Source organism: Delphinus delphis, chromosome 15 (genome assembly GCF_949987515.2).
Source record: "Delphinus delphis chromosome 15, mDelDel1.2, whole genome shotgun sequence".
NCBI lineage: Eukaryota > Metazoa > Chordata > Mammalia > Artiodactyla > Delphinidae > Delphinus > Delphinus delphis.
The window spans coordinates 84,110,550-84,133,123 of NC_082697.1; the positions used below are offsets into that span (position 1 = coordinate 84,110,550).

At 60.0% G+C, this 22,574-nt stretch overlaps 1 protein-coding gene across 2 annotated transcripts in view; it reads left to right on the forward strand.

Annotated features, from left to right (window-relative positions):
* The window catches only part of FBXL18 (F-box and leucine rich repeat protein 18), a 37,934-nt gene extending 15,747 nt beyond the window's left edge, over positions 1-22,187 (forward strand). For both annotated transcript variants that reach the window (XM_060032502.1, XM_060032503.1), the window contains 2 exons: positions 4,151-4,369; positions 19,558-22,187. In XM_060032502.1, the coding sequence (XP_059888485.1) occupies positions 4,151-4,369; positions 19,558-19,714 (376 nt within the window). In that variant the 3' untranslated portion in view covers positions 19,715-22,187. The remainder of the gene's footprint in view (positions 1-4,150; positions 4,370-19,557) is intronic.
* Positions 22,188-22,574: the final 387 nt, after the last annotated feature.

Below are 22,574 nucleotides of genomic sequence, written 5' to 3' on the forward strand. Positions count from 1 at the left end.
TCTGTGGGCAGCTGGGAGTGGGTCCTGTCTCGTAGGGTCGCTGGATATCAAATGGGGTAACCTGGTGTTTAGTGGTCACCAAGTGACTTCTGGGGCCTCGGACGTGATCCCTGTGGCCCAGACCTTCCCCCGGGGCAGGGCCGTGTGAGCAGTGTGGGTTTTGTGGGCCGACCTGAGGACCTGACCGCCTCTCATAATGGACTTTCTGTGCGCGCGGCTGCTGAGCCCACACCTCATCGGAGCTGGGTACTGCCTGTTCGGAACAAACACCAGTTTCTAGAACTTGGCCAGATGGCCCCGTTCCTCTGGATTCCTGCCTTCTGTGGCAAGCGGAGCCCGGGGGGCTGGAGGGAAAGGAGCAGATGGTGCCTGCCTGTCACACCGCTCCCAGGGCGGCCTCCCGGGCAGCTTCCGCACTTCCCTGGTCGGCCTCCGCCGTCCCCACCAGCGAGGTCTGTGAGCTGCAGCTCTTTGCCAGCTGGGGCCAGGGCCGCTCCTGCCGGAACACGTTGTCCCGCTGGGGCCTCACGGGCTCTGGATTTGTGGTGTACCTCGCCAGCGGGAGGATGCCAAGCTGGGCAGAGCAGGGCACCTGATGAAGCCCTGCCTGGTGGAGAGGGGAAGGGAGAACGTCACCCTGAGTCACCCTGGGCTGCCCCTGACCTTGGAACTGGGGCGGCGTCTGGGCGTAAGCGAGAGGGCTTCTTGGAGCCAGGCCCTGGAGGCTATGCCAGGGCAACCCTCCAGGCCTGGGCGCTGCTCGGAGGGGGGCCTGAGAGGTGGGCAGGCAGATGAGGGGCAGCCCGAGCGCCGGTCTGTGCCCACAGAGCCTCTCGGAGAGCAAGCGTCGGAGGCCAGACCCTTTGAGGTCGGAAGCCTGAGGCCCGCCCCCCAGGGCGAAGCCAGTCACAGAGGCGCCCCTCTTCCTCTGCCCTGAGCAAAGACACTGCCCGTCCCTTGAGTCAGGTTAGCTCTGCCAGCCCACTGCCCGGAGGAGCGGGGCACGGTGTGGATGTGCCAGCCTCGCCCGCCCCACGAGGCCTGCCCGCCCTGAGCACCCGTGACGGGGGCTTCCTTCAGGGGGAGGAATCTGGAGTGGCTGGCAGGCCGAAAAATAGGTTCAAAAGCGTGTAGTACGCAGCTCCCTCTCTCTCTCCCCTCTGTCTGCTTGAGATCCCCAGCAGGTAGCGCAGACCCGCATCGCCACCTAGTGACCGAGGTGCCGCAGGCCTGTCCTTCCCGCCGCCCGCGGTCCAGCTTCCTCACTGCTGCAGGGACGACTCGTGGGTCAGGGCTTTTCTCCCCCCTCCAGTTTTCGCACTTCCAGATCTGCACAGTATGCTTACCTTAGGATCTTTTAAAAAGATAGAACCAAATAATATGTTCAGACATTTTCTTAAGAGACATAAGCTTCTCGGAACATTCACACCCGTGGGCGAGATGCACTTGCTTACTCTCTGGGCCCAGGGGGTTCGGGGGCTCGTGGCCCACAGCTCTGAGAGGCCCGGCTCGTGGCTCCCTCACTTCTTCCCGGCTTCTTTAGGGATGGAATTCATTCAGTGGCGTCCAGCGGGTGAGGCATCGCTGAGCACTGCAGCCCTTGGGGAGCCCTTTCCCTGGTGTTTGTGCCTGAGCAGCCCTGCCCGGGGGCTTCCTTCCTGCTGCACCCGGAACCCTCGACGGGGTGAGGCTTTTCAGAATCATACCCCAGAGAGACCTGCGTTCCCCCCACAGTTTTAGGAGCTTGCTAGAACTTCTGCTTACGTGTAATTAAAATAAAAATGCAGTCTCGCTGCTGCATTTCAGTGATTGGTGGCTCCCGTACCGGATGGCTCCGAACAGACGTGCCGTCACCGCAGACTTGATTTTTTTTTTTAATTAATAGTAATCTTTTATTTATTTATTTATTTTTATATTTATTTTTGGCTGTGTTGGGTCTTCGTTTCTGTGCGAGGGCTTTCTCTAGTTGAGGCAAGTGGGGGCCACTCTTCATCGCGGTGCGCGGGCCTCTTCGCTATCGCGGCCTCTGTTGTTGCGGAGCACAGGCTCCAGACGCGCAGGCTCAGTAGTTGTGGCTCACGGGCCTAGTTGCCCCGCGGCATGTGGGATCCTCCCAGACCAGGGCTCGAACCTGTGTCCCCTGCGTTAGCAGGCAGATTCTCAACCACTGCGCCACCAGGGAAGCCCCGCAGACTTGATTTTAAAACCCCTCACCCGTCCTGTGACTTGTCAGCATCCCCAGGTGTCAGGGCTGTGGAGGCTGTGTCCGAGGCTCACGTGGCTCTCGTTTGGGCCTGTGGACGGCCCCTCACCCTCGTCCAGGTCAGCCTCACCTGGGACGTCGCTGCGTCCAGAGTGCTTGGGCTCTCCTTCCGCCTGGGGGGGCGGTGGTGGTGGTGACTCTGTCCCCACTGCAGGCCCACCGCCTCTCGGGGGTGGGGGAGGGCCGTTCCACTCACCCCAGAAGCTTCTCTCCTTTGATGATGAGATTCTACAGCTGCAGACGAGCCTCTCAGGGGCGTCCCAGGAAGTCACCCACTCGGCCTCGTCAGTTTACGGGGAGAGACAGGCCTCTCGGGGTTCCCTGTGGGTCTCGCACGGAGATGGGGGTCTTGCCAGCTGCCCCGGCCCACCTGGAGGGTCAGTGGCTGTCCCGTGGGCAGAGCTGAGGCTCAGAGACACCCACAGTCCCGGGCAAGACGCCGTGTTTGTGCCGGGAGCGATTTGTGCAGTGCCTGGGCCTTGGGGGTGGCCAGCCTCGGGGGACAGCGTCACCCCGACCTGAGGCCCTGTTTCCACAGCTCGGGCGCAGCCTGGCAGAGCGCTGTCCTCCCGGGCCGGCCGGCTTGCTCGGAGGGCTGAGGCCCCACGTGGCTGGCACGATGTCCATCAGAGGCCTTCGTGGCTCGTTGAGAGAGAGCCTTGCTGGGTGCCCAGTGGCCACCCTTTGAAGCGTCCTCCTTTTCAGCCATCGGGTTCAGACGTAGCCCCTGAACTGCAGTTTCCTGCACACGTGCCGAGATCTCCATCATCCGTGAAGCCCTTCTCCCGCCCGCTGCGGTGCCTGTGTGCCTTCTGCCTGCTTTGGGTGGAAATCTCTGCCTGGCCTCTCTCGCTCGTGCCGCCCGCGTTGAAGCGGCTCTGGCCGGGTAACCGGGACTCCGCGCAGCAGTCAGAATGGTTTTAGAAGCGTCAAGTGAGGCACGTGCCTGTCTGAGAAGGACCGAGGTACCGCTGAGTGCTATAAAATAAGGACGGTTCCTGAGTCTGGTGCTCATCTCCAGGGATAACCCTTGTTAATAGGTTTTCTTGTGTTTTCTTGTGGGAGGATTTTGGGTAAACAGGATCCACTTTGACCTCTGTCCATGGGACCGTCTTGGTCTTTCTGTGTGATTTATTGCGAAACGATCTCCGTGCTCTGTTCATGCTCCAGCTTCCTCTCCCTGGCTTCTGTGCTAGTGTTCTGGGGCTGCCCTGACAAATGACCACCAACCGGGTGGCTTAAAACAACAGACAGTCACCCTCTCATAGTTAAGAGGTCAGAAGTCCCCGGTCAAGGTGTCGGCAGGATGGTTCCTTCTGGAAGCTCTGGGTGGGGGCCTGTTCCAGGCCTGTCCCCTAGCTTCCGGCGGCTGCTGGCAGTGCGAGGTGTTCCTTGGCTTGTGGATGTGTCACTCCAGCCCCGAGCTCCCTGCGTGTTCCTGTGTTGCTGTGCCGTCACAATGCATCTAAGGAACCGGTCACTGGACCCACCCCAGTCCCACGTGACTTCATCTTAGTCTGCAAAGACCCTGCTTCCAAATAAGGCCATGTGTGCAGGTACCAAGGATTAGGAATGCAACAGATCTTTTGGGGGACCGATTCAATTGCCACGCGCTCTTCTGGGTCTGTAGGCGCACCGAGCAGTCAGAGCGGCGAACGAAGCAACTTGGCTGGGTCTGTGGGCATCTGGTTGCGTCGGGCCTGCAGGGTCTCCCCCCAGATCAGGATCACCAAGGGAGACCCCAGGGGTCTGAGTCCTCACCCGGCACCCCTGGGGGCTGTGGTGTGGATGGGCCTGGGGGCAGCCAGTCTGGGCCCTGGACCAGGAGCCCCGCTCAGCGTGCGTCCGTCTCCGCGATCTCACGCTGTCCGTCCTCTCTCCCTGCAGGCTGGAGCAGCCCTACTTCAGCGCCAACGCCCAGTTCTTCCAGGCGCTGAGCCAGTGCTCTGCGTTGCAGCGCCTGTGCCTGGTGTCCCGCAGTGGCACCCTACAGCCCGAGGCCGTGCTGGCCTTCATGGCGCGCTGTCTGCACGTGGTCGTGTGCCACCTGTTCACCGGCGAGTCGCTCAGCACCTGCCGGAGCCTGCAGCAGTCCCTCCTCCGCAGGTGAGTCGCGTCGCGGGGGCTCGGGCGCTGTTCCTCCCTAGGCTTCCCTGGGGGCCAGAGGTTGTTTCTCAGAGTTAGAAAGTGCTGGGCGGTGATGCAGTGAGCCCCCTGGCCTTTTCTCTGCCCCGGGCTCAGCGTTCTGCGTAGTGGGAGCCCCTCTCCCTCGCGCGTGACAGGACCCTCTTCCCCATCCAGCCCCTCACGTGTTCCCCTGGCACAGCTGTCAGAGGCGGGAATGTGCGTGGTGCTGCGAGTCACCTGCAGCCCTTAGCATCCCGTCCGCTTCCCCATCTCGTCCTTGTTCTGTGCGGGACTCGCTTCAGAGCCCTCGCCATGCCTGGTCTCCTCGGCCTTCTAGGCTGTGACGGGCGCAGCCGTTCCCTGGCTTTCGTGACCTCGACACTTGGAGGGCACTGGCCAGGTGTCCGCGTTTCTGTTGAAAACAGCGCGTTCATCCTGCGCCTCTGATTCCAACCCTGCATCACAGGGCTCATCACACTTTGCCCCCCTCTTTCCTCGCAGCCTCTCCCTTCAGCAGCAGACGGCCTAGCTCTCCATTCCCTGAGCTGTGTTTGCTGATTTGTCCCGTCCCCTCGGTGTGCGCGTGGGGCAGCTGCTCTGCTCCTGGGGGGTGGCGCCTGGGTCGCCCCATCAAACACCGTCTTCGAATGACCTGGGGCCGGCCTCTTCCCGTCTCCCTCAGCCTGGCCATGTTCCTCGCTCCCACTGCCTCGGACTCCACTTTGCGTTCACCCCACATCCTGCGTGGCTTGCTTCCTTGTTTTTCTGGTGTTCGAAGCCTTACTGAAGTCGGAGGGTCAGAGCTCTTGTGAGGGCCACCCTTCAGCCTCCTCCTGTCCCCACCCCCCCGCATTGTCCCCACCCCCCGTACCCAGAGACAGATGTTCCCGGTTCTCAGTTACCCTTCCTGTGTTTCTTTTGTAGGATTAGCAGGTACACAAATGTTTCCCAATCCCCTTTCTTATACTCAGTTTGCTTTTTCACTTAATAATGTATCTTGGAAATCGCTCATTCTCAGTTCATCCAGCTGTTGCTCATTCTTTTTACAGCCCTGCGTTAAAAAGAAATCCTGGTAAAGTACGCATAACAAAATTTACCATTTTAACTGTTTTGGGTTTTTTCCATTTTAAGTGTTTTCACCATTCCAAACTGAAACTCTGTCCCCATTAAACATTAACCCCCCCCCTCCCCCAGCCCCTGGCGCCCACCCTTCTACTTCCTGTCTCTACTCCAGGGACCTCCTATAAGTATAACCATATAGCGTTTGTCCTTTGCGTCTGGCTTTTTCTGTGTTGCTTTGACATTTGAGAGACTTAAAAGATAGAAATAAAGGATCATCATATATTGATTAAAATAAAGCCACTTTGGCTCCCTGAACCTCCAGTATGAGTTTACTTTTTAAATTTTAGAAGTCCATCCAAGTATCCATGAGAAGCACAGTGTTTTGTTTCCCTGTGTCCCAGCGTCCCTGAATGTGTAATGTTGCATCTGGGTGTGCAGCCTGTGTTGTCCACCCAACATTGTTTTGAGACCTGCCATGTGTGGCTCCCGTGGAGCCAGTGTGTTCCTGCTAAGCGCTGTGTGTGGCAGCCCCCCACGCGGATTCATCATGCCGTGTGTCTGTTCTGTTGAGGGAGATCCTGGTGGTCTCCACTGTTTCTCTGCTCTAGTGAATATCCTCGTGCGGGCTTTCCTGGGTGCAGCTGCGCAGGTCCCTAGAAGCGGCCCTGTAGGGTGTGTTCGGGAGATTGCCCAGTTGCTTGCTCTCCAGGACGGTTCTCCTAAGCCCGGCTTCCCTGTGGGCGTGAGTGTTCTTGGCCCACGTCCTTGCTCATGCGAGACACTGCCAGACTCTCCCGGGGCTACCGGGTGAGCGTGTCCTCCTGCCGTGTGAGCTTGTGTCGCGTCTGTTTCCAAGGAGCATCGCTTGATGTGCTAATTGCCCGGTATCGTCTCCTCGTTTGTGACCATCTCTTCACATCCCTTGGGGACTCTACTGTGGGGTTCCTTTCGGGAGGGGTGGGGGACTTGGGACCAGCGAGCCTGTGCTGCGGCCGCCTGTGCTGGCGCCTGTCGTGGGCCCCTGGCCTCGAGTCCTGAGGCTGCTTCTGTCCTCCCGGCTTTCCCTGCCCACTGTGTTCACTGTTGATTCAGGTTACGGCTGTGGGTTTAATGCCATCCCGCACTGGCCCCCGTATACCCTAAGCTTCCTCTTAAATCTGCCACGTCTCCTGTGCCTTGGTCTGAGAACCTAGGCAGCAAAGCCTCTTGGTTTGTGTGCAAAATGCAGCTCCGTGGGCTTGGAGTGATGGCTATGGGGAGTCTCCCTGCGCCTGCCAGGCGTGAACTTGACTGCTGCGTGTGCAGAAGGTTCAAAGACTTCCTGTAAATGCAGGTCCCGCCGGGTGCTAACTGAGCGAGTTGCCAGATACCTTTGGTCAAGTGAGTATTTACTGTCTGTCCAGCAGGAGGTGGTGACTTGGCTTTGCCTGAGATCTGTAGGGAAGCAGTTCAGTGAGGTGGTGTCCGCAGGGTCCACTCGGGCAGGCTCCTCCACATTCTGTGACTTCTGTCACCTGTGTGCCTCTGCAGTGCTCTGGAGCTTCTCCTGGCCCAAGGCGGCCTGTGTGAGGGCCGCTGATATCAAGTGCAGAGACCCTTGGGATTTCTGAGCCTTCCAACTCACACTGGAGAAGTCGGGGAGGGGGTGGAACTTATGTCTCCGAATACTTGACTGCAGTTCCCTGATATCAGGTCACTTACCTCTGTCTCAGGTTGACCTCAGATGGCTCATCTGGAGTCAACCGTAGTGAGGGCTGATGGCCGTGCGCCCGCTGGCCAGCTCTGCTGACGTCCTTTGAGATGCCAAGGTCTATTTTTCTTAATAAGAGGAGATGGTATTTTTTGAAGACCTTTTAATACACATAATCTGCAGTTTATTATTTTAGACGTTTCAGGGTGTGCAGATCAGTGGCGTCGAGCACGTTCACGACGGGACCTCCATTCCGCCTTGCTTCCGTGAACCGAGGCAAGTTTGACTGAGTTTCCCGTGTCTCTGCGCTTTGTTTGCATTTAGGGGCAGCAGTTGCTCGAGTGGTTGTGGGGATTAAAAGGCAGAGTGTTTAAAGCAATTTTCCCTCCTTCCGGGGCAGCGCTCCCCGCCCTTTGCCCTCCATCGGGGCCTTTGTGGAAGGCGTGTGGCCTTGCCTCTGCTGCTCCCCGCAAACCAGGCCCCGCGTTCCCCTAGTGGGTGGGTCCTGGAGTCTGATGGTTGGTCCAGCTAGCACTTAGATAAGTGCCCAGGATTGGAGTGCAGGCCTGGAGCGGCGCTTCCTGGGGGGGATGTGAGCTGAGCAGGTCGCTAGGGGCGTGAAGCGCTTAGAGCCTCTGGAGCGGAAATCCGCCCATGCCAGGCCATGCCAGCGGTGCCCCTGGCGGAGCGCTGAGGGTGGCCGCCTCGTTGAGGCACGGCCTAGAGCGTCGCAGCCTTCCTCTCCCAGCTTTCCGTGTCCCTCGGGTGGCGGGACATGACCACGAGGAGGCCCAGCTGGTCACAGAGTTACAGAAGTGCCCTCGCCAGGGGGTCTCCGGAGGCACAGGGCTCCGGCCACCCTGCCGGACAGTCCTCGTGGTGGCCCCCTGTCCTTGTGGTTTGCTGTTGAGTGTCCCAGGAGGAATCCTAGCTGAGGTTTTCCCCTCCCTGGTGTTTATAGCATCTCTAAAAATTCAGGGACTTCCCTGGTGGTCCAGTGGCTGAGGCTCCGCGCTCCCAATGTAGGGGGCCCGGGTTCGATCCCTGGTGGGGGAGCTGGATCCCACATGCCGCAACTAGGAGTTCGCATGCCGCAACTAACTAACTAAATATTAAAAAATAAATTCAGACTCTACGCCTCAAGCTGTTTTCAAGTGTGAATCCCCTTGGCTCCCCCGGCCGGCATGGCCAGCACATCCAGGCTGGAGTCATCGAACGGCTTTGTGCTCTGATTGTTCTGAGTTAACGCTGCATCATGGGTGTCTTTTGTGTCATCAAATAAAGCTGCACATAGTTATTTGTTATGCCGTTTGCTGTCCGTTACAGGACGTCGTGGTGATTCTGGTCTGGCCGACACGGCTAACTCTGTGTACTCTTGACTCTCCTTCACTTCGGCCTGGGTTTTCCCGGCTGGGGAACCTGGGGAAGGGGCCCGCTCACCGCTCACCGTCGTGTATCCACCCCTCGGTGTCCCCGTTTTCGCGATTGAGCTGATGCTAAATTTAGCTGGTGGGCTAAACGGGATACAGGCTGTGCGGCGCCCAGGCACGTGGACTCTGGGACAGACGGTAGCTGTTTGGAAGACAGGGTGCCGGGCAGGTGGTGTGGCCGCTCCACCCAGCGCTCTCGCCCTCCTGCTCTCTGCCCACTGGGCTGGCGATGGGTGTGTGAGGAGGGGAGCCTGCTTTTCTCGGGCGTGGCGATCGTGACGTCATTGTTGCTCTGCCTGCCTCTGCCCTTGAAGCGGCCGGGAGGAACATTGGTCCTCTTCACCCTCGCAGACCTGCAGTAGGTCACATTCACGGGGGCTCCTCTCCTGGGAGCTGACACCTCCCTGCTGGATGAGTTCGGCTCCAGGGGCTCCGAGACCCGTGTAGGATTCGGTCACTCCTCAGCCTTGAGGGGTGACTTCCTGCAGTGGGGGGACCAGCTTTGGGCATTGCTGCTTTTCCCACTGTGTGTACACGCAGGAGCCTTCTGCAAAGTGGAGGACATCTGAGGTCACCAGGCAGTTCAGAAGAGCTGCGCTTGTGATGGAGAGGGTGGGAGCATCCCTCATGGGCGCTGTTGGCTGATGGAGCTGCTCTGTCGTTCTGACCCTCAGAATCCATCTCAGCACAGGGCTCCAGGCCAGTGATCGGACTTGGCACTAGGTGTGGGTCGCTGCCCTGGGAGTCTTGTGCTCACTCTTGGTTCTGCTCGCGAGGTCCCTGTCTGCCAGCCTCTTCCTGCCGGCAGCCTGCTCCTGTCCTTGGGGCCCACGCCAGTGCAGCCTCTCACTGGGCTGGGAGCTCCCTCCTCTGGCCTCTCAGACAGCACACACCTGCCCCTTTCCTAGGGCGCATAGCACTCTCCCCCCAAAATTATTGCGTTCTTTGCATCTCCTGTTAGATAATGAGTTTTTTGAGGGCCAGCGTGCAATAGCTCTTTTTTCCTTCTGGGTGCTCGGTGCACGGTATTCGAGACCAGGCCTGAGGCTGGCGTTGGTTAAGTGAACTTCCTGGGCGGAAGCTGTGCCAGCCCCTCTGTCCCCTGTGTCCCAGCCCTGGCACAGGCCTGGGCCGTGGCGCGTACCCGCTGAGCGTCTGGTGCCGGCTGAGGTGCTGGGAGCCCTGTGTGTGCTGGAGCGTGGCCCCCTTTGTGGGCTCCTCCAGCCAACATTCTTCCAGCTCCTGCTTTGGGCCCTGTCCTGGATGCCAGGGGCCATGCTAGTGCCTCTTCACCAGTGCTCCCTTGGTGCCGGTACTGTGTACTGTCTCTGCTGTTCTCACCTCCAAAAGCCCTTTGAGCTACACGCCCTAAGCCCCAGCATTCAGGTGGGGAAACTGAGGCTCCAAGAGGCCGGTGATGGTGCAGCAGGACCCCAGCACTGGAAGGACAGCGTTTGTGTCCCCTTCAGGCCTTTGCTGCGGCGCAGTGGGGTCCCAGCTGCTTTTCTGCGAGGCGCCCAGCAGGTGGTGCCGTGGCTCACCGTAACCGGCCTGCCTGGCGCTTCCGGTGCTTCACAGCAGGCCCGCATTCCACCCCGGGGGCGCATGAAAAGGAGAGGCTGGAGTTGTCACTTTTTCTTTCTTTTTTAAAAAATAAATTTATTTATTTATTTATTTATTTTTGGCTGCGTTGGATCTTTGTTGCTGCACGCAGGCTTTCTCTAGTTGTGGCGAGCGGGGGCTACTCTTTGTTGCGGTGCGTGGTCTTCTCATTGCGGTGGCTTCTCTTGTTGCGGAGCACAGGCTCTAGGCACGCAGGCTTCAGTAGTTGTGGCGCACGGGCTTAGCTGCTCCGTGGCATGTGGGATCTTCCCGGACCAGGGCTCGAACCCGTGTCCCCTGCATTGGCAGGAGGATTCTTAACCACTGCGCTACCAGGGAAGCCCCTGTTGTCACTTTTTCTGATGCGTTTCTTTCTTCTCACCCTTTTCCCTGCCTCAAGCTCAGAGGATTATTGAGGCACCTGCCTGCTCACCTGTGTGACATTGGGAGGCCCCCCCTGTTCCCTGTGACTCAGCCAGCGGGGCTGGTGTTGTGTCTGCAGTCCCGTCCCTAGGAAGGCGTTGCCTCTCCCCGGGTCAGCACTTGTTCCGGTTCCCATGCCTGCCCCGCGTGGAGATGCGTCTCAGCCGGTGGTCGTCGGCAGGTTCTTCTTGTTGTCGTGCCCTCTGTGGGTTTGGCACCGAGACCTGCAGCTCTGGGTCCCTGCACCGCCAGGACCTCTGGGGTGGCGGTGGCCTCGGATGGGCTGCCTAGGTTCCTCCCTCGTGAGGTGAGTTCATGGCAGGCCCACGTGGGAGGTGCTGTGTGTACAGCGGCATCCTGTCAGCGTTCGTTCTCTTGTTTTATCTTCTGGATCTTGGCTTTGCTCTTTCAAGTTTGAAACGTGAGCCTCTGGACCTTTCTCGGACGTCCGGTGGCAGGCGGCCTCCGCGAGGCTTTGGAGTGGCTGCCTTCTGCATCTGCCCTCACCTCGGGCCCTTCCGGTGGCCCCAGCGCCAGGCGGGACTTCGTTTGGGCCCGTGCCGCTGAGAGCAGCGATGCCTTGTGGCTGCTCTGGGGAGCAGCTCTCCTGCCGGCCTCCCTCCCCGCTCCTGCCCTGGGAACGCCCTGAGTTCACTGGATTCCCATTGGGCTCCCCCGACCACCTGGCCTCGGGGACTCCCTGTCCAGTGAGCAGAGCCAGCCTCTCTGTTTCACTTCCTGTCTCTCCTAGAAACCCTGAGTCACCCTTCCTGGCCAAGTCAGTACCGCCTGACCCACCGAGGGGCCCTGTGGCCCGTCGCGGGGGTGCCCTGGGCGTCTCCGTGCTGTGCACCCAGCCACGCCTCTGCTGTCCACTTTCTCCCAGACATGCAGTGGGTGGGGCGCCCTTCCCAGGGATTTCAGAGCTTTCTTGATTTCCTTTGACTCTCACATTCCTGAAAGTTCCCTTCGAGGCCTCGTGAACTCTGGCCTGGGTGAGGGCGGTGTCCTCGCTTGCTTCTCTTTTGGTAGTACGCGGGGTGACACGTGGCATCCCGCTGAGGTCAGACCACCCCCCCCCCCCGCCCGCACCCTCAGATCCCATGACGTGCTCACCTCCTGGCCTCGTTGCTCTGTGACTTTGAACCCGTCACTTCCCTCTCTGAGCCCAGTGTCCTGTCTGTAAACCAGCAGCCATTGTCCCTGCTTCCCGGCGCCGCTGTCTCCTGGTGGTGGCTCGCTGCCGACTGTGTGTGCCCACCTTGGTGGCATTGCTCAGGATCCCCTACGATCGCCTGGTGGCGGTGCCTTCTCCCCCCTTGACAAAAGAGGCAGCCCAGCTCTGTGAGGTTTGGGGGCGTCCTGGTCATCCCGTCTCGAGGGTAAATGGCCCAGCAGGTGTTGGAGGCCAGTGTTGCCGTTCTGCCACCCTCTGCCACCTCCTGTAATAACCCACGGTGCCCGGTCCGAGGGGCAGAGGCGCTTACTTCAAGGAAGCAGGATGGTGGGGCGGAAAAGGCTCTCACCCTGACGTGTCCCTGTCCGAGCCGAGCCATCCGGGGTGAGGACGCGTTGGTTCTGAAGCGGGCTGAGCACTTTACCACAAGGCAGGGCCTTCCCGGGCCGCGCCCTCGGGGGTCTCGTCCGCTCCAGGCCACATGTGTTGACTGGCTGCAGCCCCCTTTCTCAGGAGCGTCGGGAGGACCCCGACCCTGGGGCGGGAGCGGGCTTGGTCCTCCGTCCCCCTGGGCCCAGCATCCCACTGGACGGGGTCACGTCTCTGGAGCCCATGTGGAAATTCCTCCCCTCCCCCTGGACTGCGAGGAATGTAGGCCCACGAGGCCAAGAGGCAGCAGCCCAGGCCTGAGCAGACACAGTCAGCTGTGCTGCTGATGGGCGCCTGGGCTCCAGGGCCTCCCGCCCAGATGCAGTGCTTCCCGCCCCTCAGTGCTTCCCGCCCCTCTGTGTTTGTGTTCTGTACGCGAGTGTAGAACCAGGGAAGTTTACAGATACAGGGATACATTGTTTAAGTCTGGGGCACACTGGGAGCTTTAGAGTTGAAAGTGGATTCTAAAATGCAGAGTTAGCGTGCTGTTCGGCCACCGTAATTGCATTAAAGGGGCAGTGGGACCCCACCTTGGATCCTCAGCTCACTGCCGCGCGGGACAGGTCTCTGGGGTCCGTTTGTCCTTCCTACCTGGAATGGTGATCTGGGAGTGTCACGAAAAATACCAGGCCAGCAGGGTTTCGCTGCTGCAGGCTCAACTGGGGGAATCCTTGGCCTTGACGCAGAGCTCGCTGGCTGGCGAGTTCTGGCTCCATTTGTGGTGGACACCCAAGAGGCTGGTCTGGGAGCTGGCAGGGCTCGGGCCGCGTGCCGTGGGCCCCAGCGCAGCAGCCAGCGGGCCACGTCAGGGGCGCGCCTGCAGCCCCGGCGACTGATCAGTGTGGGAGATGTTCACTGCTTAGCATCTCCTGTGGCCAGGGCTGTCCAGGCCACCGAGGAGGGGGCGAGGGCAGTGGCTGCACCTGCTGCCGGGCACGCGGCCTCTTCCCACCGCCGAGTAGTTCCCTAGAACAGGAGTTCTTTCGTTGTCACTGGAGCCCCTCATTTTCCAGGTGAGGTCTCTGGGGCCGGAATCACCGTGGCTCTGAGCAGGGAGCTGGGGCCGGGCCTGAGGCTTGGGTCTGCGGTCACGCTCCAGCCTCCTGCTGCTGTTCATGCCGCAACAGCACGGAACGTCCCTGGGGACCTACTGGTCGCCAGGCCGTGCTTCGCACTCCTGGGTCCCTCCCTCGAGGACGACGTAGGGTGGCTGTTTTTTCTGTGACGAGAAACGCAGCTGTGTTCTGTCGTCCTGCCTCTGCTGTGGTAACACACCTCCCTTTTCTTAGGGGTCTCTTGGAGGCTTGATTCCAGCGAAGGCCTGGGGACAGTGATGCCTGGTGTTCCTGGCTTTGGGCTGTGGAAGACTGGCATGAGTCCCCAGCTGGCGGCACCAGCCCCGTGGGAGGTGAGGGCGGACGACGTGCGGCGCCAGGTCACCAGGGTCTCCATTTCTCTGAAGGCAGATTCTGTTCCTTCCTTTTAAATTTTTTATTGTGGTAAAACATTTATAAGATAATAGTTATCATTTTAGCCATTTGTAAGTATACAGTTCAGTGGCATTAAATGCTGTGGTGTACCTATCACCACAGTCTATACCCAAAACCTTTTTATCGTCCCGAACAGCAGCTCCATATGCGTTAAACAATACCCCCCTTCTCCTCTTTCCCCCAACTCCTGCCAAGCACCGTTCTGCTCTCTGTCTGTGACCTTGACCCCTGTAGGTACCTCACAGAAGCAGAATCCTATAGTATTTGTCCATGATGTCTGCTTTATTCCACTTAGCATGATGGCCTCGAGGTTCGTCCATGTTGGAGCAGGTGTCAGAATCCCTTCCTTTTAAGGCCGAGTGAGATTCCAGCCTGTGGATAGGTCATATTTTGTTTGTCCTTTTGTCTGTTGACACTTACTGTGGTTTTCAACTCATATTTTTTGTGAATGAAGTTGAATATCTTTGCGTGTTTTAAAAAATCATTTACAGAAAATGACGAACTAGGAGAACCATCTGCAGGTCCTGTCACTGCCAGAGGTCGGATTGTCCTGGCCTCCTGCCTGCCCAGCAGTAGCACCGTTCAAACCAGGTGGGGGTCTGAGGGCACAGGACAGGGGTTGCAGGTGTTAACTGAGAGAAAGCACCCAGCCTCCCCCGTGAGAAAACCAGGAACTAAATTACAGCGAACAACTCTGTTTCTGGAGAGTTCAAAAGCAGGCAGTGGTCCACTCTGGTAGGGGTCGAGGAGGTGACTGCCAGGGGGGCCCAGGGCTTCTGGGGCGTGGCTGCTGGTCCCATGGGGCTGCACTGCCCGGGGTGCACTTCGGTATAACGTTTTCCACCCCCTCAGGCAAAGCCTGCTTGTGTTAGTGGAGGGAAGAGACCAGCCCGCGGCCCAAGATAGGTGTGCCACCTCTGTGGATTGGAACGCACACCCCTGACCCAACTAAGCTCCCGCCTTTAGGCTTCGGTTCTATGGACGGGCTTATCCATGGGGTTTGCATAGAGCTCTTCATGGCGGTGCTGTTCGATTTAGCAAAAGATTGAAAACAACCCAAGTGTCCATCGGTAGGAGACTGGGAAATAAATTATGGTGCCTCCAGTTGATGGAATGAAATGCAGCTGATAAAAGAACAGGAAGCACTTGGGGTCACCAAAGGGAATCTTTCAAAGTGTGTCTCAAACAAAAGCAGGGGCGCAATCTGTTTCTCTGCTGGCACGTGCGTAAAGTGTTTCTGGAAGGCTACGAGAAATCTGTGTTGTCGTTCCTGGGGAGAGGCCCTGACAGCGTCTTGCGGGGGAGGGGAGGAGCCCTGGGGACATCCCAAACCTGCTCCTCTGTCTTCTGTTTTGTCCTGGCCTTTGTCCTTCAGGCCTTTCTGGTGACAGAGCCTCGCACTGGAGTTACCGGCTCCAGGGGTCAGGCCCTCGGATTTACAATCCTGTCCCACATGGGACCTGGGGGCCACATCGGACCATGACAGCTGACACCGAGGGTCTCTCCCACCCCCTTCCTCTGCGCGAGGGCAGATTCCAGGCTGCTCCGAGGCGCCCTGTGGGTCCCAGCAAGTTTGGTGGGGAGCTGAGAAGGGCGCACCCCACACACCTGCCCAGAGCATCATCTGAGTTCTGTGAACCTTTGATGGATGTTTTATTCTTGGCTACCGCCCACCTCTGTGCTTTTTTTTTTTTTTTTTTTTTTTGTGGTACGCAGGCCTCTCACTGTTGTGGCCTCTCCCGTTGCGGAGCGCAGGCTCAGCGGCCATGGCTCACGGGCCCAGCCGCTCCGCGGCATGTGGGATCTTCCCAGACCGGGGCACGAACCCGTGTCCCCTGCATCGACAGGCGGACCCTCAACCACTGCGCCACCAGGGAAGCCCCTCTGTGCTTCTTGAAGATAGTTGTTATAGTGTGAGTGGCTTTTCTGACTTTGGCTTTTCTGTAAGACCTTTATTTGCAGAGGAAGAGGCTGTCAACTTTAATTTTTTTTCTAATTTCTCAGGCAAAGAAACAAACCCAGCAGGTGTTCAGATCTTAGATGATTGACAGGCTGCGTCCCCAGCCGGCCCCTCCCAGAGCCCTTCCAGCTCTGCGGCACCTGCAGGACCAGGTGCAGAGACCAAGGTCCCCGGGGCCCCCTTCATGCACTCGGGGGGTGTCGGGCTCAGAGCTGCTGCCAGCGTGGTGACTGTGCAGGACACCCCTTTCTGTGTCTTCCGTGCAGTGGCAGGGCCTGAGGTCCTGGGGGCTGCGGCTGCCGTGCCCTCTGCCTGTGTCTGTGACGAGTTGGAGCCCAGCCCTCCTGGCCAGGCCGGTTCTCTGCTCCTCCACGATGGTAACAGGCAGGCGTGAAGCGGGCGGTCCCTCCCCGGTCCCCCTTCCCTCTGGTAGCTCTGCAGCAGCGTTCTCGAGGCCCGTTGGGGCAGGCGGCTCGGCCGACTTCTCGCTGTGGCCCTGAAGTGCTGCCCGAGCCCTTTGTGGGCCTGCCTTTGCAAGTGTAAAGGTGTTCATGCATTTTGACCCAGTGGCCCTATTTCTGGAATTGATTCTGAAGAAACAACTCAAAGCACAGTTGTGATTATGCTGTATTAAGTGATGTTTATCCATACGATAGTTAAAGCGCTCCCTAAGTTGCGTCCCCTAGGGAAGTGGCCAGGCAGGTGTGGCGCCCTGCTGGCCGGGCGGGACCATGGGAGGAGGTGGTCGCTGGGTGTTTTGTTGCTTTGGGGGTGGAGTGGACACACCCTGAGGACTGGAAGGAAATTCACCAAACCGGACTCAGGTTGCCGACATTTTGAGACGTGTCTAGAAAGAATATGCTCAGCACAGCAGGAGCGTGTGCGGCGCTCGGGGGAGGGGCTGTTAGAGCCGCTGGGCAGTGGGGTGCGGGGGGAGGCCCCTGTGCTCTCCTTTGCGCTTTCTTTATAGTATTTTCTCTCTGAACAAAACAGTGCCTTTTTTTTTTTTTTTTTGCAGTACGCGGGCCTCTCCCGTTGTGGAGCACAGGCTCCGGACGCGCAGGCTCAGTGGCCATGGCTCACGGGCCCAGCCGCTCCGCGGCATGTGGGATCTTCCCGGACCGGGGCACGAACCCGTGTCCCCTGCATCGGCAGGTGGACTCTCAACCACCGCGCCACCAGGGAAGCCCCAAAACAGTGCCTTTTTAAAAAATAATTAATTTAATTAATGGCTGCATAGGGTCTTCGTTGCTGCGCCTGGGCTTTCTCCAGTTGCGGCGAGCGGGGGCTACTCCTCATTGCAGTGCGCGGGCTGCTCATTGCGGTGGCTTCTCTTGTTGCGGAGCACGGGCTCTAGGCGCGTGGGCTTCAGTAGTTGTGGCGCGTGGTCTTCAGTAGTTGTGGCTCACGGGCTCTAGAGCGTAGGCTCAGTAGTTGTGGCGCACGGCCTTAGTTGCTTCGCGGCATGTGGGATCTTCCCGGACCAGGGCTCAAACCCGTATCCCCTGCATTGGCTGGCGGATTCTTAACCACTGCACCACCAGGGAAGCCCAAAACAATGGGTTTAAAACAAGCACAATCTTGCTTGCTTCCTTGGAGGCTCAGAGAAGGAAGGTATTTTGGGCAGCTGGTTTTTCAGATAGCCGAAGGCCCCATTTTAAATCCCCTGGTGTGTTTTTAACAGCCTCAGGTAGACAGTTTTCTTCAATGTGATCTCCCTTCCGGCTGTTATAAATGGCAGAGAGTAAGTATGGTTGAACTTTCCTGAACCTCTGTGTTTTTGAAAGCCCTGAGTCACCCTCAGACCCTTCGGGAGGGGCGTCTCCACGGTGGCGTCTGCAACTCGCTCTGCAGGTTTCAGAGCGAGTGAGCGGCCCCTGTCGCGGGCTTTGCGTGTGAGCTCCGTAAATCTTGCCTCTGTCGCCCCCAGGTGGGATCCAGGCTAGCACGGTTGCAGGGGCAGGGCTCTGCTCTCTCTGCTGCCCAGGATGGCATGGGGGCAGCTGAGTGCAGAGCTGGGCCTGGGGAGTGCGTGCACGGGAGGGTGCCCAGGGAGTGGGGAGTGCGCCAGGAGGGCACGCACGCCTGTGCCTGAAGGTGAACCCATGGACCTCGCAGGCCTGGGTTTGTGCTCGTGACTCCAGGCCAGAGGCTGCAGCCTCGGGTCTTTAGTGATGTGATTAGCCCTGGTCAGGGGAGTGGTCCCAAGAGGTGGCCTGTCCTGCTGGCGGTCATCAGGCTAGTTCTGAATGTGGGTAGCTGGAAGGAGTTTTATTTTATTTCATTGTGTCTGTTTACCTAAATCTCAAACTATATTTGAATCGCACAAATGAACATTAGAACACATGTGCAGGTGACCCAGCAGAACCCGCGAGCTCTCGGCCCGCACATGAGCCCCAGCCGAGAACTTGCCTCCTTCCGCCGGCGGAGCCCCAGCCCTGCACTCGGAAGGGAGTGATCGCGCTCTCTGCCTTTGCCCCTTGTCCACTGCCTTGTCGCCGACTCCAGGCTTCACTCTGGGTGGGGACAATGAGGCTGCAGCTGGGGGAGCGCGCAGGCTCCTCGGGCCGGGGAGGGGCTTTACAGAGAGGCGGGTGCGGGCGAGGCCCCCCAGCCCTGCCCAGGTCGGAGCCGACCCAGGTGCCCACCCCGTGGAGAAAGCCTTGAGAAGGAAGTCGGTTTGATTCTGGGGCGGCCCCTCCACCCTGCGTGCACGTCGGCGGTCAGGGCGGCGGGGAAGGGACAGCACGCCGCCACATTCCTCGCTTTGGGTGAGAAATTAATCCCCCTTCAGCATCTTGACAGCAGCTCATTAAGAGCCTCAGGATGGCAGGCAGGCAGGAGCCTTGCACGCACATCCCACACCTGAGGGTATTTTGTTTCAAGCAGAGTAGATCGCACAGAGGGTTTGCAGGTGAGGACTTGCCGGTTCACGGTCACAGACGCCGCTGCCGGGAGCAGAACGCGGCGCACAGAACCGGGAGGTATTTCCTCGGCATTTTTATTGCCAAAACATGAAGTTTTATGAGTGCCTTTCTGGCGTTCATTTCACATATGTCGTAAGTCCAGCAAATCCAGCTCAGTGTTGCTGGGGGGCCGGGGGCAGGGGGAGGCCGGGACTGCGCTTCCCTCGTTCCCTGAAGCAGGCACGGGACTTGGGACCTGGCTTTAGCTTTGGCAAATTGTGTGGGCACCTTCCTGCCTCTCGCCCTTTGAGCCCCACGGGATGGAAGTCTCTCCCATGACCAGAGTCACCTCGGGTTCCAGGTGGGAAGGGGGAGGGTCACCTCACTGGCTGGCCACTGGGGCAGAGTCACCTCGGGTTCCAGGTGGGAAGGGGGAGGGTCACCTCACTGGCTGGCCACTGGGGCCAGCTCCGGTGTGGGGCCTGGCCTGGCAGGTGCTCCGTGGATGTCGTCTCACACCCACGGGGTGGAGCCTGTCGCCCGTGGGTGTGGAAGGTGAGAGGTCGTCTGACGGTTACTTGTCACGTGTTCCTTGCTTTGGTCTCCTGGCAGAGGGGCTGCCTCACCTGACTTGGGCGTTCATGTCCCTCGAGGGTGGCCTGTGGGCATGCGGGTTTGGCCGCCTGTCCCCTCTCTCCACTCCCCTGCGGGTGTCCTGGCCGTGGGGCCTCCAGTGACCACAGACGCTGTTTCTGCAGCCCCCTGGGTGTTACCCTTCAGGGACCCCCGCTGCCTGGGAAGGCAGGGGCCTGCCCCGACGGGCTGCCCTCCTGCCTGCTCCCTGGAGCCTCAGCGTGAAGGGGCCCTGGAGGCGCATTCCGGTGTCAGCCGCGGCTCTGGGACACAGCCTGACCCTGGCCACCTCCACGCCCTGAGCCCAGCCTCCCTCCCTCCGTCCCTCCCTCCGTGGTCCTGCTAACAGCCTGCCTCTGGTTCAGTTTCCAGGCCGAGCGGCCCGCGCTGAACGTCGTCATCTTCCCTCTGCTCCACGAGGGCCTGACCGATGTCATCCGAGACGTTCCCATGGTGCACCTGGACGAGGTCACCTTATTTAAAAGCAGAGTGGCCGAGGAGCCGCCAAATCTGTGGTGGTGACAGGAGTGGGCCCCCACCGGCCCGTCGCCACCTGTGGCCGCTGCGTCTCCGTGGCCGAGGAAGCAGGACTGCCCCGGTCAGGTGTGTGGCTTCCGGCCTTGCCACGGCCGCCGCGGCTGCTCCCCTGCCCGAGGACGCCGGATGCCCGGTGGGTCACCGGAGGAAGGAAGCCCCCTCCCCAGCCCTTAGGGGCCTCCTCTTGTGAGGAGTCTGTGCTCAGTGACGCTCTGGCTGAGATGCGTGAGGCAGCGGCGGCAGGGCCGGTTGTCGGGCGACCTGCGGGCCTGGCCGGCGTGGTCTTGGGCTGAGACACCCATCGCCAGGACGCTGACTCCTTGGGGGCCAGGTCCCCAGAGCACCACGTGGCCCCACGGCCGTCCCCCAGCCCCCAGGAGAGGCCCTGTGCTCCTGGTCACCTGCCTCGGGCTCTGGTGGGCGGCTGGGAGCCCGAGGCGGGGGGGGCTTGCAGGTGCTGTGGCGGATTTGGGGCTCTCCCCTCCTTCCGGTTAACCCAGTTACACCTCTGGTGTGCGTCCAGCCACGTGACGTCAGACAGGTTCGGGCCAGCAGCGGGCTGCTGGGCAGGGAAGCTGCAGGTCCCTGTGAAGGTCTCTGTTTTTGGGGAAACACGGATAGACCTGCTTCATTAGAAAACCTTGAAATATTAAAACCCAGAAGGGATGTGTGGGGCTGGAGGAGTGATCACATTACCCCGTTTCAGACAGCTTTATTTAGCACTTTAAAAAAATGCAACGCAGCTATTCCCAAAACGAGGGACGTCCTCCCAGTGTCCTGGGCCTCCCGCCACGTGCCGCCCACTGCTTCTGCCTTGTCAGCCGCGAGACTCCCCCAGAGCCGTCATCCCTGCGGCTGGTGGGCTTCTGAGGGGCCCCAGTTGGGTTCCCTGCACCCAGCGTCTTGCCCCAACGCTCCCGGTGAAGCTCCTGGAGACTTCCAGGGAAGGCTGAGTGGCGTCGGGGCGGCTTCCAGCCGGGGGTACCTGGGTCTCCGCAGAGGCTGCCTCCCCAGGACCCCAGGGACTGGTCCCATCTTGCCCCGGCCTCCCTCTCCCTCTGGGCTGGGGGTGCAGGTTCCCCAGGCCCTCCTCACCGCTGCGGCCCGTCTCGGCTGCCGTCCACTCTGTGGCCCCCAGCCCAGCCCGCTTCCCACTCTGTTCCATGTGATGGTCGCCTCGTGTCGTATAGTGTGTCCTATAGTTTGCCTGTTGCAGGGCCCGGTACCTGGACCCTGGGCCTGTGTTCGCCTGCCCTTCCCTGGGTTCTCAAGGGGCAGACAGTTCAGCAGTCCCCGCCCTGCCAGGCCGAGGGGGTCCAGGAGGCCTTCCGATGGTGGAAGTGCTTGGAGGGCCAGGGTCTCGGGACGCACACAGGCCCCCGAGTGCTCCAGTCGATTCTCCCTAAGCGCAGTCTGTCTGGCGGCCTCCACCCGTCCCCGCGGCCCCGGCCCTGCTCTCACCTCCCCGCAGCACCAGGTGGAGCTGGGTCTCCTCCCCCTGCGCTGTGGTTTTCTTGCCGAGGGTGCAGTTGTCTCCTCTCTGGAGCATGGGGTGCCCTCCTCCCTCCCTCCCCAGCTTCCGCTGGCGGCTCTTCGCCTCCTGCCCAGAGGGACCCCCACCAGACCTGCAGCCCTCCCCTCCGCAGTCCTGACCTGGCCTGAGAGTCACAACCGGGCCCGCCCCTCTGGCCATGCAGGCTGCCCTGGGCCCTGGGGAGACAGGGCCAAGGCCCTCATTAGGGCCACACGCTGTAGATGAGGGTCTGAGAGGTGGTGGGAGTCCCCCACCCCATTTCTGGGCATGTCTTTCAGTTGCGCCTTGAGACCACCGGGAGGGTGCTCAGGAAGGGTGATGTGGGGACTGACTGCTCGTTGCCGTCACAGCAGGAGCGTGGCCAGTTACAGCCCGACCGGCAGAGGGACGTGGCCCAGGATGGGGGCAGGTGGTCTGGCCGACCCCGGGACCCCTGGGGCCCTGGGTACACGTCTCCTTTCGTCCAGAGCAACCCGGGCTCAGGCCAGAGGATGATCGTTCCATAAGAATTTATCCACAGGCTGCCGTGGTTTTCGTGCTCTGGCCCGGATGGCCTGTTCTCGTGAGCAGGCAGTTTGAACCAGCAGTGTCGTTTATGCCGGCAAGCAGGGCTGGGAGGGGCCGTTCACGAGAGGCTGGGGCACGAGCTGACTTGGAAGGCAGCCCCCGAACAGGAGGCCTTGTATCCTTAGTGTCCCCCTCAGCCATCCTTTCCTTAGAGCAAGAATTTCCGCTGCTTCTCCACCCAAGACGGATCCACCAGATGTTAATAATGTGCTTATTCTCGCTAAGTGCATTTTGGCACCGGTGTTAATTGCAGCTTATATTCTGCAGCATTTTATGCTGGGAAAAGAACCCACCCTAATGGTCCCCAATTGGCAGAACTGGGCTGTTAAGCGACGGACCATATGCTGCCTGCTGAGAGGGGCCTGGTCAGCACTGGCGCCTGCGCGCGTGTGCGTGTGTGCGCGTGTGTGTGTGCGTGTGCGTGTGCGTGGTGCGTGCATGGACGTCTGTGCGCCTACATGTGTGAGTGTAGTCTGCTGTGGACGGGCGCTTGTTCCTGGTGTGCACGTGTGTGTGTGCACGTGTGTGTGTGCGCGCTGTGTGTGTGAGGCAGACACTGGGGGAGGTGGGGATGAGGGAGGAGGGGATCAGGGAGATCTCTCTGTTAAAAAGAGAAGCCCCCGGCCTCCTGAAGCCGCCGCTCTGCCTGTGGCCCCTCCTCGCCCCTAGACCCCTCGGCCCCGCCTGCTCCCAGGGCTGCGGCTTTGCCGCCGCAGCGTCAGGCAGCCTTGGTGGCCGGGCCTG